The following is a 14039-nucleotide window of genomic DNA, read 5'->3' as shown; positions in this document are numbered from 1 at the left end:
TCTGGGTGCAGTGCATACTCTCAAACTTTATTTGGTTTTGGTCTTTCTCACCTTGGAAACCAGAGAAGCGCCAGTCCCATATATTACCTCTCCACTTGCCTACTGACTTTACATGCAACTTGTTATGCTGATAGTGACAAGTCTATCTTTTATCACTAGGTGTGTCAGAAGAGCTGGTGAATTCTGAAGTGCAAAAGCCTTTCGATGACACTTTGGTGCTCCCTGAGGTATAAATTTAGTCTGGAACTTTTTTCTTCTCAGTATTGTATGCATCTGTGGATATGAAAACTTAAATTTAGTTTAAAAGCCCCAAAGATTTGTTTTTTTTTTTTTTACATCCCGTAACTTAAAGTGGTTGTTGCAACACTGCGACAGGCTTTAAGAGAACTCTCCTTTAATAGCTCCCCATAAATAGTTTCTGCCCTCCAGACTGATGAACAGACAGCCTTTACAACACAGGATGTTGATTTATTGGCGAGCTGCTGATGCTTTCTTTCTGGGAAGGACTTGTGACTGCTTTTCTTTTGTAATCTGTTTTTGGAGGTGGGAGGGAACCTTAAGATAGTTATTTGGAAAAAGCCAAGCACTTTGGTCCAGGTGCTGTGTCTAGTGTTCTCACTTTGGGGATGGACATAGACTGGAATATGAGCTGCTTTGCTGTTTCTTTGCCATGTTAAAAATGGGCAGATAGAATAGGGAACAAAACCTCCTCACTCAGAGACTATTGATAGGATGCCAGGAAAATGTGGCTGGATAAGTACACTGGAGGGCTTATGAGAATCACAGGGGAACTAAAACACTTCAGAATCATATTATCTTGTAATCAAGAAAGAATGGGAAATAAGGGAATAGGAAGTTACATTTATGGTCTAATCCTAAAGCCAGAATCTTTCCTGCTGCAGCTTCAGAAACCAAAATGAACAGAAAGGAGTCCTCCTGTTACTAGTGAGGCTACTATTTATTGCAATAGCCAGCTCAAGAAAGGGTGTCCTTAAACGACAAAATGTGAAAAGCAGACGCTTCCAAAAGTAACACTTTCACAAGATTCAAAGGAAAATTGAAACCTATCGTTTTCTTTTAGGCAAGAACAGATGGCTTTCCCAATGGAAGTGAGCAGTTTACTGAGGAAAGTTGTCCACCTGGAATTCTAGAATGTCTTGCTGCAGAGAAACAGAAAGAGCTGTCAGTTTTGCTGCTGGAACTGAAAGAAGCCCAAGAAGAAGTAACTTTTCTGAAAAGGCAGCTCAAGGGCCCAAACGGCCCAACTTCTACAGGTAGCCAAACAGGAGAAGCAGCTAACTGGCTGGAAGATAATTCCCACGTACAGTTTCCTGAGAGGGAAGAGCAAAAGGCTTCAGATACACAAAATGAGTTGGGCAGTAGCGCATTACTGAGAGAAATAGAAATGCAGCAAATTGGTGTGCTTCAGGAAAACAGAATCACTCTTCACGAAGTGCCCCAGGGGAGCACTGTCCCCTGCAGAGGGGGGATGGAGGCAATGCAAGAAGTCTCTACAGTAGATCCAGATCCTCAATCTCAAGAACTGACCAAGTTACAAAATCAAATTACAGAACTGCAAATAATTCTGCAGAAATCAGAAGAATCCTATAAGAAAGAACTAGGAGAAAAAGGTGCAGAAATAAATAGGCTAAATCAGTTGGCTGAGGAATGCAGAAAAAAAATAGAGGATTCTGAGAGGGCATTTTGTGTTTTGGCTGAAGAACGAGATCAGCTCCTGTGTCAGATGAAGGAACTTTCTACCATAACAGAACTGAAAGAGCAAGTGAAGCAACTTGAGGAAGATCTAGCTCTTTCAGAAAAGCAGAGACTGTCAGACAGTCAAAGCACTCTTCTGAGAGAACAAATCCAGAGCCTTAAAAATGAATTTAAATCCAAGGAGATAAAAATTGAAGCTTTGCAAAAAGACTTGGATGAAGCACAACTTCAGCTTTCTGACCAGGACATGCAACTAAAAGATCTGAGAAGCCAGATTGAGAAGAAGGAATGTGAAGTACTTGGTCTAGAACAGCTTTTGAGGAAGAATACAGCTGAGATAGAAGAGCTTTCCCAAAACTTAGCCTCAAAGGGACGCGAAGCAGGAAGCCTAGAACAGCTTGTTGCTGAACACACCAGGTCTATAGAGAGCCTGCAACAAACCTTGCTGGAGAAAGACCAACAGATGACAGAGATCAGTGTCAGCATGTCTCTGAATGAAGAGAAATTTTCTCTAGAAAATGAGCTGAAGAGTCTTAAAGAGCAAACAAGTCTATTATTAAAAGCCCAGGAAGAAGACGACCGAAACATAGAAGCAAAAGATACATACCTGAAATGTGGGGCATCTAAGCAGCAGTATGACACAGAGGCAGCATGTAAGGAAAGTGAGGTATTAGTAAATAAACTTGAACTTCTGAAAAAAGAAAACGAGCAAGTAAAGCGGAAGCTGCAAGCAGCGCTTGTTCACAGGAAGGAGCTTCTGAAGAAGGTCAGCAAATTGGAGAAAGAATTAGTGCAATTGAGAAGAGAACATGAATCGGAAACCTCAGTGGCTCAGGAAGCTGAAGGGGAAGAAAATATGACAAGTGTGATAAGCAGAGAAGCAAATCTTGAAAGCCAGCCCAATGAGGAGTATCTAATTCAACTGCTTTCTGAAAAGGAATCTGAGTTGCAAAGCATCCGGAAGAACCTGCTGGATAAAGAAACTACTGAAGCACAATTGCAGGCTGTGATTGAGGAAATGAGGCAAAGCTTGCAAGGTAAGGCAAACGTTTCAATTAAAGATGAGAGTCAGACAATTGCTGACAAAGTAACTGAAACCAATAAAAGCCCAAAAGATTATGAAGAAAATGAAAAAAATAGTTCAGCAGCTACAAATCTTGAAGAAAACCAGAAGTCTGCTCTGAAAGAGAGGATTTCAACTCTTGAACAAGAAAAAGAACAACTTCAAAAAAAACTTCAGGAAGCCCTGGTATCTCGCAAAGACACTATAAAAAAGGCTCAAGAAAAGGACAGGCATCACAGAGAACAGCTGAAACAGCAGAAAGATGATTACAACATCCTACAAGAACAATTTGATAAGCAAAGCAAAGAGAAGGAGAGCATCCAAGCTCAGCTCAGACAACTCCAAGAACAGAAAGGATCAACAGAGAGTGTTCTTGGGAATCAAGGTGCGTTGGATTCTTCACACATGGAAGCAGAAAATACAACAAATAACAAGCTTGTACAAGTTGCAGATGTTTCTGGGGAAGAGTTTAAGAAAAAACTTGAAAAATTGCAGGTGGAGAAAGAGGAATTGGAATATAACGTTAGCCATATGCAAAGTGAACTTGCTTGCAAATCAGAATTAGTCTTTCATTTGCAAGAGCACATAGCACAATTGTTTCTGGAGATAGAAGGGCTGAAGCGAACCTCTGACCAAGCTGAAGCTAAGGCAGCAAGTCTTCAGACAGAATTGGAGGAGAGTCGAGCAAAAATTTCTAGAGAGGGTAGTCTGGAAGACCTAAAAACACTTATGCACCAAAAGGATGAAGAAATGGAATTTCTTAACTTGCAGTTAAGGGAGAAAAGTGCAGCTCTCAATAATATGCAGGCACAGTTGCAGGAAAAAGAGGATTCAGTCAAGAGACTATGTAGTCAGTTGGAAACTCAAGCTCAGGTACATGAGGAACAAAGCAAGCGACTGCAAACAGAGTTGCTTGAAATTCAAGAGAAGCAAGATGACGGTGCAGAAGCAGCTAAACAGAAGAATCAAATACAGAGAAAGTTGCAAGCTGCACTTATCTCTAGAAAAGAGGCACTAAAGGAGAGCAAATCTCTGAAAGAGGAGCTGGCTAATGCTAAAACTACTATTGAAAATCTTTGTGTCAAGTTGACAAATATGGAAAGCCAAATATGTGGCCATGTTAAAGAAACAGATATTTTAACAGAAAAGTTAGCGGGTCTCACTGAAGAGCGAGAAAAGCTTATTGCAGAAGTTGATAAAGTACTTAGAGAAAATCGGAATCTTGATGGATGCTGTAAAAACCTGACATTGACTCTAGATAGAGTTGTTCTAGAGAAGGAGAAGCTGGAGAAGGAGATAGAATCCTTGAAATGCTTTCAAGCCGCTGAGAGTTCTGAGTGGCATGAGAAATACAGGGAGCTTCAGAAAGAATATGAAACTCTCCTGCAGTCATATGAGAATGTGAGTAATGAAACTGAGCGGATTCAGCGTGTTTTGGAAACTGTTAGGCAGGAAAAGCAGGAAATTTTCATTAAGCTGAAAAGTGTTGAAGCAAAAAAAGAGGAAACAGATAAGCAGCTACAGGAAGCTGGACAGGAAATTGATGGAATGAAGGAGAAAATGAGGAAATTTGCAAAATCAAAGCAACAAAAGATCTTGGAACTAGAGGAGGAGAATGAGAAGCTTAGAACAGAGATGCGTTTTACAGATGGAGAGATACACAGGACTGGAGATGTCCTTACAAATACTAGCCTGAAAGAAGATCTGGAGAGCTCTAGGAGGGCTTACCAGTCTCTCTCTACTCAGCTTGAGACAGTAATGGCTGAAAAGGAGTCTCTTCATCAAGAGATGGCAGACTTAAAGTGTCATTTGCAGTTAACAGAATCTAAGCTGAAGGAAAGCAGAGAACTAGTAGACAAGTATGTTGCTCAGAAGACAACAGTGGAAGAAATAAATCAGGCAGTTGCCACACCACCACCAATGGAGAGGACTGAAAATCAAGTGGACATAAGTTTTAGACCAGAGTCTCCTACTGCAGAGCTGGAACAAAAAGCACTTGAAGGTAGTAGCCCTTGTGAAGATCTTGGTACCTACATACAGCAGATATCTGAGCTCACAGAGCGAATCACAGAACTAGAAGATAATAGGAGGGCTTCAGAGCAACAGCTGGGTGACATCCGTCTGTGTGTTGAGACACTGGCAGGTGAGAAAAGGGCTTTAGAGACCCAAATGGAAGAGAAAGTCCATGAATTGAATGCTCTTCAGGACACAGTAGCAAAGATGGAACACACGGTCCAAAAAACCAAAGACGACCTCATCAGGATGACAGAACTGAAGGACATGCTAGAGGCTGAGAAGGATGATTTGGAAGAAAGGCTCATGAATCAGCTGGCAGAACTTAATGGGAGTATTGGAAACTATCAGCAAGATGCAACAGACCTACAGATCAAAAACGAGCAACTGAAACATGATCTTCAGAGTTTGCAGAGAATGATGCATGAATTGGAGAAGGAGAAATGTCAGATGGCAAAGGAGAAAAGTAAAGCAAGTTCAGAAAAGCAAAAGGAATTTGTAGAAAAGCTAAAATGCAGTTGGAGGGGAGACAGCAGCACACATGTAAAGGAGCTTCAGGAACTGCTGAAACAGAAACAGCAGGAGATTAAGCAGCTGCAGAAGGACTGTATTAAAAGCCAGGAAAAGAACAGCAGTTTAGAAAGAACAGTTAAAGCTCTGGAATTTCTGCAGAGTGAGTCTCAGAAAGAGGTAGAAGCAGCCAAAGAGGCTTTAGCTAAAGCAGTTGAAGACACCAAGAAAGCCCAAGCAGAGCTTGCTCTCTGCAAAGTAGTATTGGATGACACCCAGAGTGAGGCAGCAAGGGTTCTAGCAGAGAGTGTCAAAGTGAAAGCAGAGTTGCAGGCGAACAAAGAGAATATTAAAATTCAAATGAAGAAAAAGGATGAGGACTTTGAGAGAAGACTGGAGCAGGAAAAAGACAAGCACTCAAAGGAAATTAAAAACATGGAAGAAAAGCTGGCAACTTTGCAGAGGGAGAAAGACTATATAGAAACAACTGTTGGTGATCTTCAAGACTCTTTGAAGACAAAGGAGCAAGAAGCCAAGCAATTGGAAAGCAATCTAAACAAAACACTAGCCCAGCTTGCAGCCTTTACCAGGAGCATGTCTTCCCTTCAGGATGACAGGGATAGAGTGATAGATGAATCAAAAACATGGGAGAAGAAATTCACTGAAACTATTCAAAAGAAGGATGAAGAAATACGTTCAAAAGACGAAACTTGTGTTGTGCTAAAGGAACAGATGAAGCAGATGACCATACTTGTGGAAGAACTTCAGACTCATATATCCAGGTAAAGGAGATAATCAGTCAACTGGTATTCTTGTATTTCCTTTTGACAAGGCAGCAGCCAGAGGTGAGGTAGGATTCCCCTTTGCTTTTGCAGTATACCAGAAAGAATTTTGAGTATGTAAATATGCTAAATGTGACATGTGATTGGCAAAAGTAATGAATGCCTAAGATGCAGAGCAGAATTAGTCTTCCTAATGAAGCCATAAACATAAGACTTATCTCCTGGAGCACTTATGTTTGGATAGAAAAGAGGTTTGGAGTTATGCTGTAGGCAGTTACTATGTATTTGTTGTCTGCACAAGGATACAGGGAGATTAACACTGTAAAATATTCCTTCTTCTCATCATTAGGGTACCCATGTTAAATCTACTTTCTCTGACAAGCAGTAGCCATCTGAGTACTATCTAGAGTCTTCATTAATCTGAAATTTGAAATAGATACTTTTGCATAGAGTTGTTGCATTCAGAGATTAAATTTGGCAGGTCAAGAGAGCATTGGGATACATAATTCCAGTTCAATCCTAAAAGAGCTTTTTGAGTGAAGGATGGAACTATGGAAACGTACCAAAATGTACATCTGGGAATTTACAGAATTCAAAACCAAACTGTTCTTACATGAGAAAAATTGTTCTATAAAGTTTGTGATCAAAATGCTATATTTTTGCATGCTGGAACCTGAAATGAACATCAAGCATATGAGAACAGCAGTTTCATTGATTTTTGTTCTTGTTGTTGTTTGTTTGTTCTTTAATTATTTTTTTTTGGTAGCTGCAATGGATGAGAGAAAGAAGTATTTTAATGAAAAGGAGGTGATAACATTCAATGTTTGACCTCCTGCATTTTTTCAATATTGACATAAAGATTTATCTCACTGGACAACTTTTAAAAAGTATTCACCCAGCACCACCCTCTTCAGACAGTAGTAAAGTCAGAACTTTAAAAGATGCCTTGAATTTTAAATTAAGGGAAAACTAATCATCTGGATATTTCCAGCTTGCTTTCTTAAAGTATAGCTAATTTTATGGCTTTTCTAAATTAGTATAATCAATGAAAACTATTAGTGTGGTTTTGGATACTGAGCTACTTCATTGATTTGTGACTTGAGTTTTTCTTCTCTGTTTTCAGGCTGGAACGCAACAAGAAAGAATGGGAGTCTGAATCCAAGAAAGAGATTCATCATCATCAAAAGACATGTGAAATGTTGCACGAGGAAAAAAAGGAGCTTTTGATTCAGCTTGAAGGGTCTCAGAAACTGTACAGCCAGTCTCAGAATGAACAGCAGAAACTCGAGTCAGAAATCAACAGCCTGAGAGACCAGCTTGCTGACTTACAGAATTGCTTCAGCAAATGTGAACTGGTCAGAGAAGAGCTGAGGAGTATGGTCAAGCAACAAGAGACCAGTATCCAGAATCTTAAATTCAGCTGTGAACAGCTTGAGGCTGATCTGCAAGCTTCCAAGGAACTAACAAATAAGCTGCATGAAGAAACTAGTGCCAAAGATCAAAAGATCATTAGTTTGCTCTCTGCCAAGGAAGAAGCAGTTATGGCTGCTGTATCTGAATTGCAGCAACAACATTCTGAGGAGATGAAAGAGTTGGAGCATAGGCTAAGTAAGGAGGAAGAAGATAAAAAAGCCTTGGAAAATGAGAAGAACAAATTTCTTGACAAACTTGATCATCTCACTGAAAACATGAAGATAAGCAGAGAAGAAAGTAAGCAGCAGAAGGCACAACTGGACTCCTTCACGAAGTCCATGTCATCTTTGCAAGATGACAGAGACCGCATACTGAGAGAGTACAAGCAACTTGAGGAACGTCATCTTGTTATAATCTTGGAAAAAGACCAGCTCATTCAAGAGGCTGCTGCTGAAAACAATAAGCTCAAGGAAGAAATCAGAAGTTTTCATAGCCGAATGGATGACCTCAACTCTGAGAATGCCAAGCTGAATGCAGAGTTGGTGCGGTATAGAGAAGACTTGAACCAAGTGATTTCAATAAAGGACTCCCAACAGAAACAACTTCTCAAAACACAGCTTCAGCGGATCGAGACTCTAGCAAATGAGAAGGCAATCATAGAAACACAGCTGACAGAGTCCAAGCATACTCAGGATGATCTCAGGAAGTGCATGGAAGCTTTGAGAGAGGATAAAGTCAGTATGGCTCAAGAGATTGAAACCCTTACGTCCTCTCTGTCTCAGGTGCAGAGTGAGATGACAGCATTATGTGAAGGGGCTCCTATCATGGAGTATCAAGCCCAACTGAAGGCCCAAGAGGAAGAAGCACAAGAACTGAGTCATAAGCTTTCCCTCTCACAGAAAAGGATAACAGAACTTGAGGGAGAACTAGTATGTGTTCAAAGGGATGCAGCCAAGAGAGTGGGAGAGGCTGAGGACAGGCTTCAAAAGGAATTGAAGCACCTACATCATGATGCAGGGATAATGAGAAATGAAACAGAAACGGCAGAAGAGAGAGTAGCAGAGTTGGCACGGGACTTGATGGAAATGGAACAGAAATTTCTTGCAGTCACAGATGAAAACAAAGATCTCAGAGCTCAAATTCAGTCTTTTGGGAAGTCCATGAGCAGTCTTCAGGATAGCCGGGACCAGACCAATGAAGAGCTTCATGTTTTGAAACAGAAATACTCTGCAGACTTAGAGGAACAAAAGAATCTAGTGCAGAATCTTCAGAAACAGATGGTTCAGCTACAAGAGGAGAAACATTCCACTGCCAGGGACCGAGATACAGTGAGGTCTGAGCTGACAGAACTGCAGAAGGCCACTGATGAAAGAGGTCTCTTGGCCCACATTGAGAAACTTAATCAGAAGCTCAGAGCCAAAGATGATGAGCTTCTCCATTTGTCTTCAGAACTGGAAGGCTCTTCCAACCAAGTCAAATCTTTCTCTAAGGCTATGGCAAGCCTGCAGAATGAGCGAGACCGTTTGCTGAATGAATTGGGCAGAACACATAAGATTGAAGAAGTGAAGCAACAAGCAGAAGGGAGCACTTCCACCACTCCTTCAGAAGTGCAGAGTCTTAAGAAGGCACTATCTTCCTTGCAGAATGACAGAGACAGAGTAGTAAGTCCTTGTTCTCTCTTCCTGCTCTTCCTTAAAGCCCCACAGGAGATTTGGATCTTCAGATCTTAAAATTCAGCACACTTAGATCTGGTATTTGCAATGTGAAACAGATCATTGTCTTCACAGAATCACAGAATAGTTGAAGTTGGTAGGGACTTCTGGAGATCTTCTAGTCCAACCCCCCTGCTCAATCAAAATCAGCTGGAATAGGTTGCCCAAGACAGTGTCCAGTTTTGGATTTTGAATATCTCCATTGGTGGATATTCCATAGCTTCTCTGGGCAATCTGTTTTTTCGTGTATCTGTAAATGGTTTCGAGAATTAATTGCTCCATCACCTTCACAGGGGATAGAGATGAGGCTGATTAGCCTGCAGTTCCCCAGTTCCTCCTTCTTGCAGTTAGGGATCACCTTTGCTTTCTTCCAGTCCTCAGGAACCTATCTCAGTCACCATGGCCTTTCAAAGGTAATTGAGTTACCCCCCAGTGACCTTAGCACTTGTGGACACACTCCATCAGATCCCATGGATTTAGTATGAACCATCTGTGTTATCTTCTCCAACATATGGAAGCTGTGACTTGATTATTAACTTTGCAGGGTGGTTTCTCTTGTTAGCTTGATTTAAAATACAGAATCACAGAAATAAGATATGGGTTCCCTGTTAACCTGCTTAGTCCACATCTGTGGAAGCTCATGCATTTGATTTGTCTTAGATTTCTAGAATAGACTAGAGTGAAGACTTCAGTCTGTTTCTCCTCTTGGCAGCTGATTGTCAAGACAGGTACAAGGCCTTGCAGCTTCATTTTGACATCCTTGCTTGCATACTTAATGTGTCTGTGTTTGTATCATCTCTGGCATAATGTGGCTCAGCAAATTTCAGAGTTCTAGTTGCTGGTCAGATGAGACTTTTACAATCATTTTCCACTGTCACTTAGTCTGTGTTAGTTTTCCCTTCTGTTAATTCACAACAGACTTTGTGATACTGTCTTAAACACATCTTCCTTCTTGTCCGTTTTATATCTGTTATTTGTAGATTTATGTCTCGTCTGCTGCCGTTTTGTTGAACTTGCGTATCTGTGTAGTGCTGCTAATACTAAGATAGATCCTCAGTAGAGGGATCTCCTGACTCATGAAGTACTTCCCTGTATCCAGAGTCAGTCATGTCGTCTTGTCTTCAAAAACTGATTGCAGTGATGGATGTTTACTGACAACTTATTTCTAATTCCAGTCTGAGTAGACTGTCAAAAGGATTTTAGTTCCTCAGTTCCCTGGTTTACAGTAAATACCAGCTTCAAGAGTTATTCTGAACCAACTCCTTCTGTCTAACTTTGTCTTCCTCTGAGTAAGTGAATTAATATTGTAGTCTGGAGTCTTTTTGTTAATGTATGTCAATCTTCATGGAAGGTCTCAAAACTCACTACTCTCATTAACAATAGAATTCTCTGAGTTGTTTTTTTTTCTGAGCAGTTTGTAGTAGACCGCTGTAATCACTGATTCAATTTCTAGTTTCTCTGTCGTCTGAATGTGACTTTTTTTGTCCAGATGCTACAGCGAGAAATGCACTTAAACACTTATAAGTCATAAACCTAGCTGCTTGTTCAGTTGTCACACACTTTGATATTTTCCTTTAAAGGTAAGAGAGCTGAAGAATCTGCAGCAGCAATACATAGTAGTTGGGGTAGAATCAGCTGAAAATTCTCGCTTAAAAGCACAACTGCAGGAATATCGGCAAGATGCAGACAAACAGCACCGTCTCCAAGAACAGCTGAAGCAAGAAAGTATTTTCTACCAGCAGGAGCTCCAGCAGCTTAGGTGAGAATTATCTGTTTTTTCACTGCCTCAGAGATGCACATGTGCTTTTTCTTTCATTCAAAGAGCAATTGTGGGCAGAAGGCAAAAAAAGCATTGAGAACCTCAGCTGTCACTAAATCGCTTTGCCCTGTTCAGGAGTGGGCACACATTTCCCATGTTCAGCTTTTGCCTCGGACTTTGGGTGAAGGATTACAGCCCAATATACTGGAAGGAAATGCCTGTGTGAAATAAATCACTGACCTTTTAATTTTTATTTCCTTCATCCAGTGGTGGCCTATATCATCTGTTTGAGAGGCAACTTAGGCTGTTTCTTGTATTGGAGCTTATGTATATAATTACAGAACTCTCCATTCCAAGCTGATGATGAACACCATTTATTATCCCACTGATATAATTGTTTAGAAAATACTCATTTTGTATGACTGTCGAATCCTTTGCTTCACTTGCTTTATGTCTTCTATTTTAAAAAAAGTCTGTAATTCAAGTCTAGTAAATTGTCATCTCCAACGGGACTAAAACTAGTCAGACAATATGCTCTGTTCTAAAAATGGGGTGGGGGTGGGGAAATCCTTTCAGGTACTTCGGACATCCATCTAAGAATGACTGAACCTGGAGTGAAAGGGGTGGGGCTTTTTTGTGGAAAGATATATGGCTTATCTTTGTCCAAAGTGATATAAAAACCTGTAGTACTCCTTCCCCCTCCTTCTACCCCGAATCTGACGCTCAGACTAACACTTCAGATCTCATAAAGTTTGAAGCAGCTTACAAATTTTATTTATCTCCTGATAAAAGAAAAGGAGATTTATTTCTTCTCTAGCTTCTACAATGTAAATGAAGCTAAGGCCTCAGGTTTGCATGTTGGGATCAATGCTGTGGTGCATATTTGACTGAGGCAGTGATAATGTTATGAGTACTCCGTTTAGCTCTTGGGCCCCCAACACAAGAAGAACATGGACCTGTTGGAGCAAGTCCAGATGAGGGCCACAAAGATGATCTGAGGGCTGGAGCACCTCTCCTGTGAGGACAGGCTGAGAGAGTTGGGGTTGTTCAGCCTGGAGAAGAGGGGCTCCAGGGAGACCTTAGAGCAGCCTTCCAGTACCTAAAGGGGCCTACAAGAAAGCTGGGGAGGGACTTTTTACAAGGACCTGTAGTAATAGGACAGGGGGCAATAGCTTTAATCTCGAAGAGGGTAGATTTAGGTTAGATACTAGGAAGACATTTTCATGGTGAGGGTGGTGAGGCAGTGACACAGGTTGCTCAGAGAAGTTGTGGATGCTCCATCCCTGGAATTGTTCAAGGCCAGGCTGGATGAGGCTTTGAGCAACCTGATCTAGTGGAAGGTGTCCCTGTCCATGGCAGGGAGGTTGGAACGAGATGATCTTTAAGATCCCTTCCAACCAAACCATTCTATGATTCTATGACAAGTGGCGTTGTCAGTGACTTGCTTGACAAAACTCTCTGTACAGCAAACTGAAAACAATGTCCAGGAATACCAAAAGTTTGAGCATTGAACAATCTGCAATGTTGAACCAAATACAGAATACTTCCTTAAACCTGTTTTTAAGGTTCCTGTACTTAAGTGGGTTGTTTTGTTTTTGTTTAGTTATAAAACTTCTTTGCTGGCATGGGGTAATGATAGGAAATAGAATCATCCTCAGCTCATTCTGAGCGGGATATCTTAAGTGATACTGCTAACTTCCTCGTAATTTCCTTTTTGTTGTACTGAACAGACAAGAGAAGGCTACCTGGGAAAAACAGAACAGCAGCATAAAGGAGCAGTACCTGATGGTTATAGCAGAAAAAGACAAGCAACTGAGCCATTTACAAAGAATCATGCAAGAAATGAGACTGCCCTTCAGCAAGTCTCAAATTGTAGAGGAGCAGTACCAAACGAAGGTGGGTGGAAATACACAGATTCTTTATTGCATGGAAACGTGAGGCTTGAAATTCAGCCAAAGTAGCCTGTGTTGCTTGTATTCAGCTCGTACAGACTGCAGTATCAGATTTTGTTGTGTGGCCTCCAAGGATTATACCAACAATGCAACTTGGATCATTGACAACCTTCAGAAAACTCTAGCATACCCTTATCTGCTCTTCCCTTAGTTCATGGTTCTTACTGTTTCGAGAGAGAATAAAAGAGACAGGGCTTTCTAGGCACCTTAGGTCCTTCTAAGCAGTATGGAACTTCTCAGGTCTTTCTTTCTGGCTATCTTAGAATTGCCTCTTGCACTGCACTTGAATCTAAGATCTTCTGGTTTAGTTCTCCTTTTAATGTCACATTCTAATTTTTATGTTTCCTATTGAATTTTTTATTGCGGTTTTTACTGTGACAGGGATCTACAATTCTGATTCAAGCCCAGAGAGGCTGAGGATTGAACACTGTACTTTCTGCCTCCTTTCCCATGTATCACAGTCCTAAAAGAGGAGTGGAAGTTGAGTGTTTTGCTTGGTCTAGGGAAGGACGCTTGCCTGCTGCATGTACAATACCATTAGCAAGGAGAGAACTCTCCTGCTCACATCTGTAATGTTCCAGTGAGAAGCTTTTATGTCAGTGGAGGAGGAAGGAAAACTCCCCTTATCCCTTTGACACACACATGCATATATGCAAAGAAAAAGCTAGAACAATGTGTACGTGATGCTTTCCAGGAGAATGCTTCAGTGCTAACCTTTTAGTTTGTGTTGAATTTTCAGATGGCTTTTAGGATATTTCTGTTTATTCCCCATTTACTGTGTTGCTTGAGCAGATCAAGTTCCATGCCTAGGAATAACGCTGGGCTTTGACTTTTGAATACTAAACAGAGAGGACTAATACAAGAGTGAGTTGTTACATGTGTAGTATATTTTTTATTGTTCTTACCCTAGCAGATTTCTTCAGAAGTTCTGAGAGGGGACTTTTCAAGCCTAGAAGCAGAGACAAAACATCTCCAGGCCCAGCTAAGTGACAGCCTGAAAGAACTACACCAAAAAGAGCTCAGAATTCAGCAGTTAAACAGCAAGGTACCGATTATATCTTATGCTTGCTTGCAGAATCTGGGATGAGGAATGTGGGGAGGAGAGTAGGCTTGAACAGG

General features: G+C 41.0%; 1 protein-coding gene across 1 annotated transcript in view; it reads left to right on the top strand.

Annotated features, from left to right (window-relative positions):
- GOLGB1 (golgin B1) overlaps positions 1 to 14039 on the top strand; it is a 41947-nt gene that overhangs the window by 19840 nt on the left and 8068 nt on the right. The window contains 6 exon segments of the mRNA XM_009698089.1: positions 160 to 227; positions 1082 to 6084; positions 7208 to 9158; positions 10790 to 10968; positions 12699 to 12864; positions 13834 to 13965. Coding sequence (XP_009696391.1) covers positions 160 to 227; positions 1082 to 6084; positions 7208 to 9158; positions 10790 to 10968; positions 12699 to 12864; positions 13834 to 13965 — 7499 coding nt within the window.

Source organism: Cariama cristata, unplaced genomic scaffold (genome assembly GCF_000690535.1).
Source record: "Cariama cristata isolate BGI_N322 unplaced genomic scaffold, ASM69053v1 scaffold3424, whole genome shotgun sequence".
NCBI lineage: Eukaryota > Metazoa > Chordata > Aves > Cariamiformes > Cariamidae > Cariama > Cariama cristata.
Note: the sequence above shows the minus strand (reverse complement) of the source record. Positions and strands in the feature narration are given on the sequence as shown.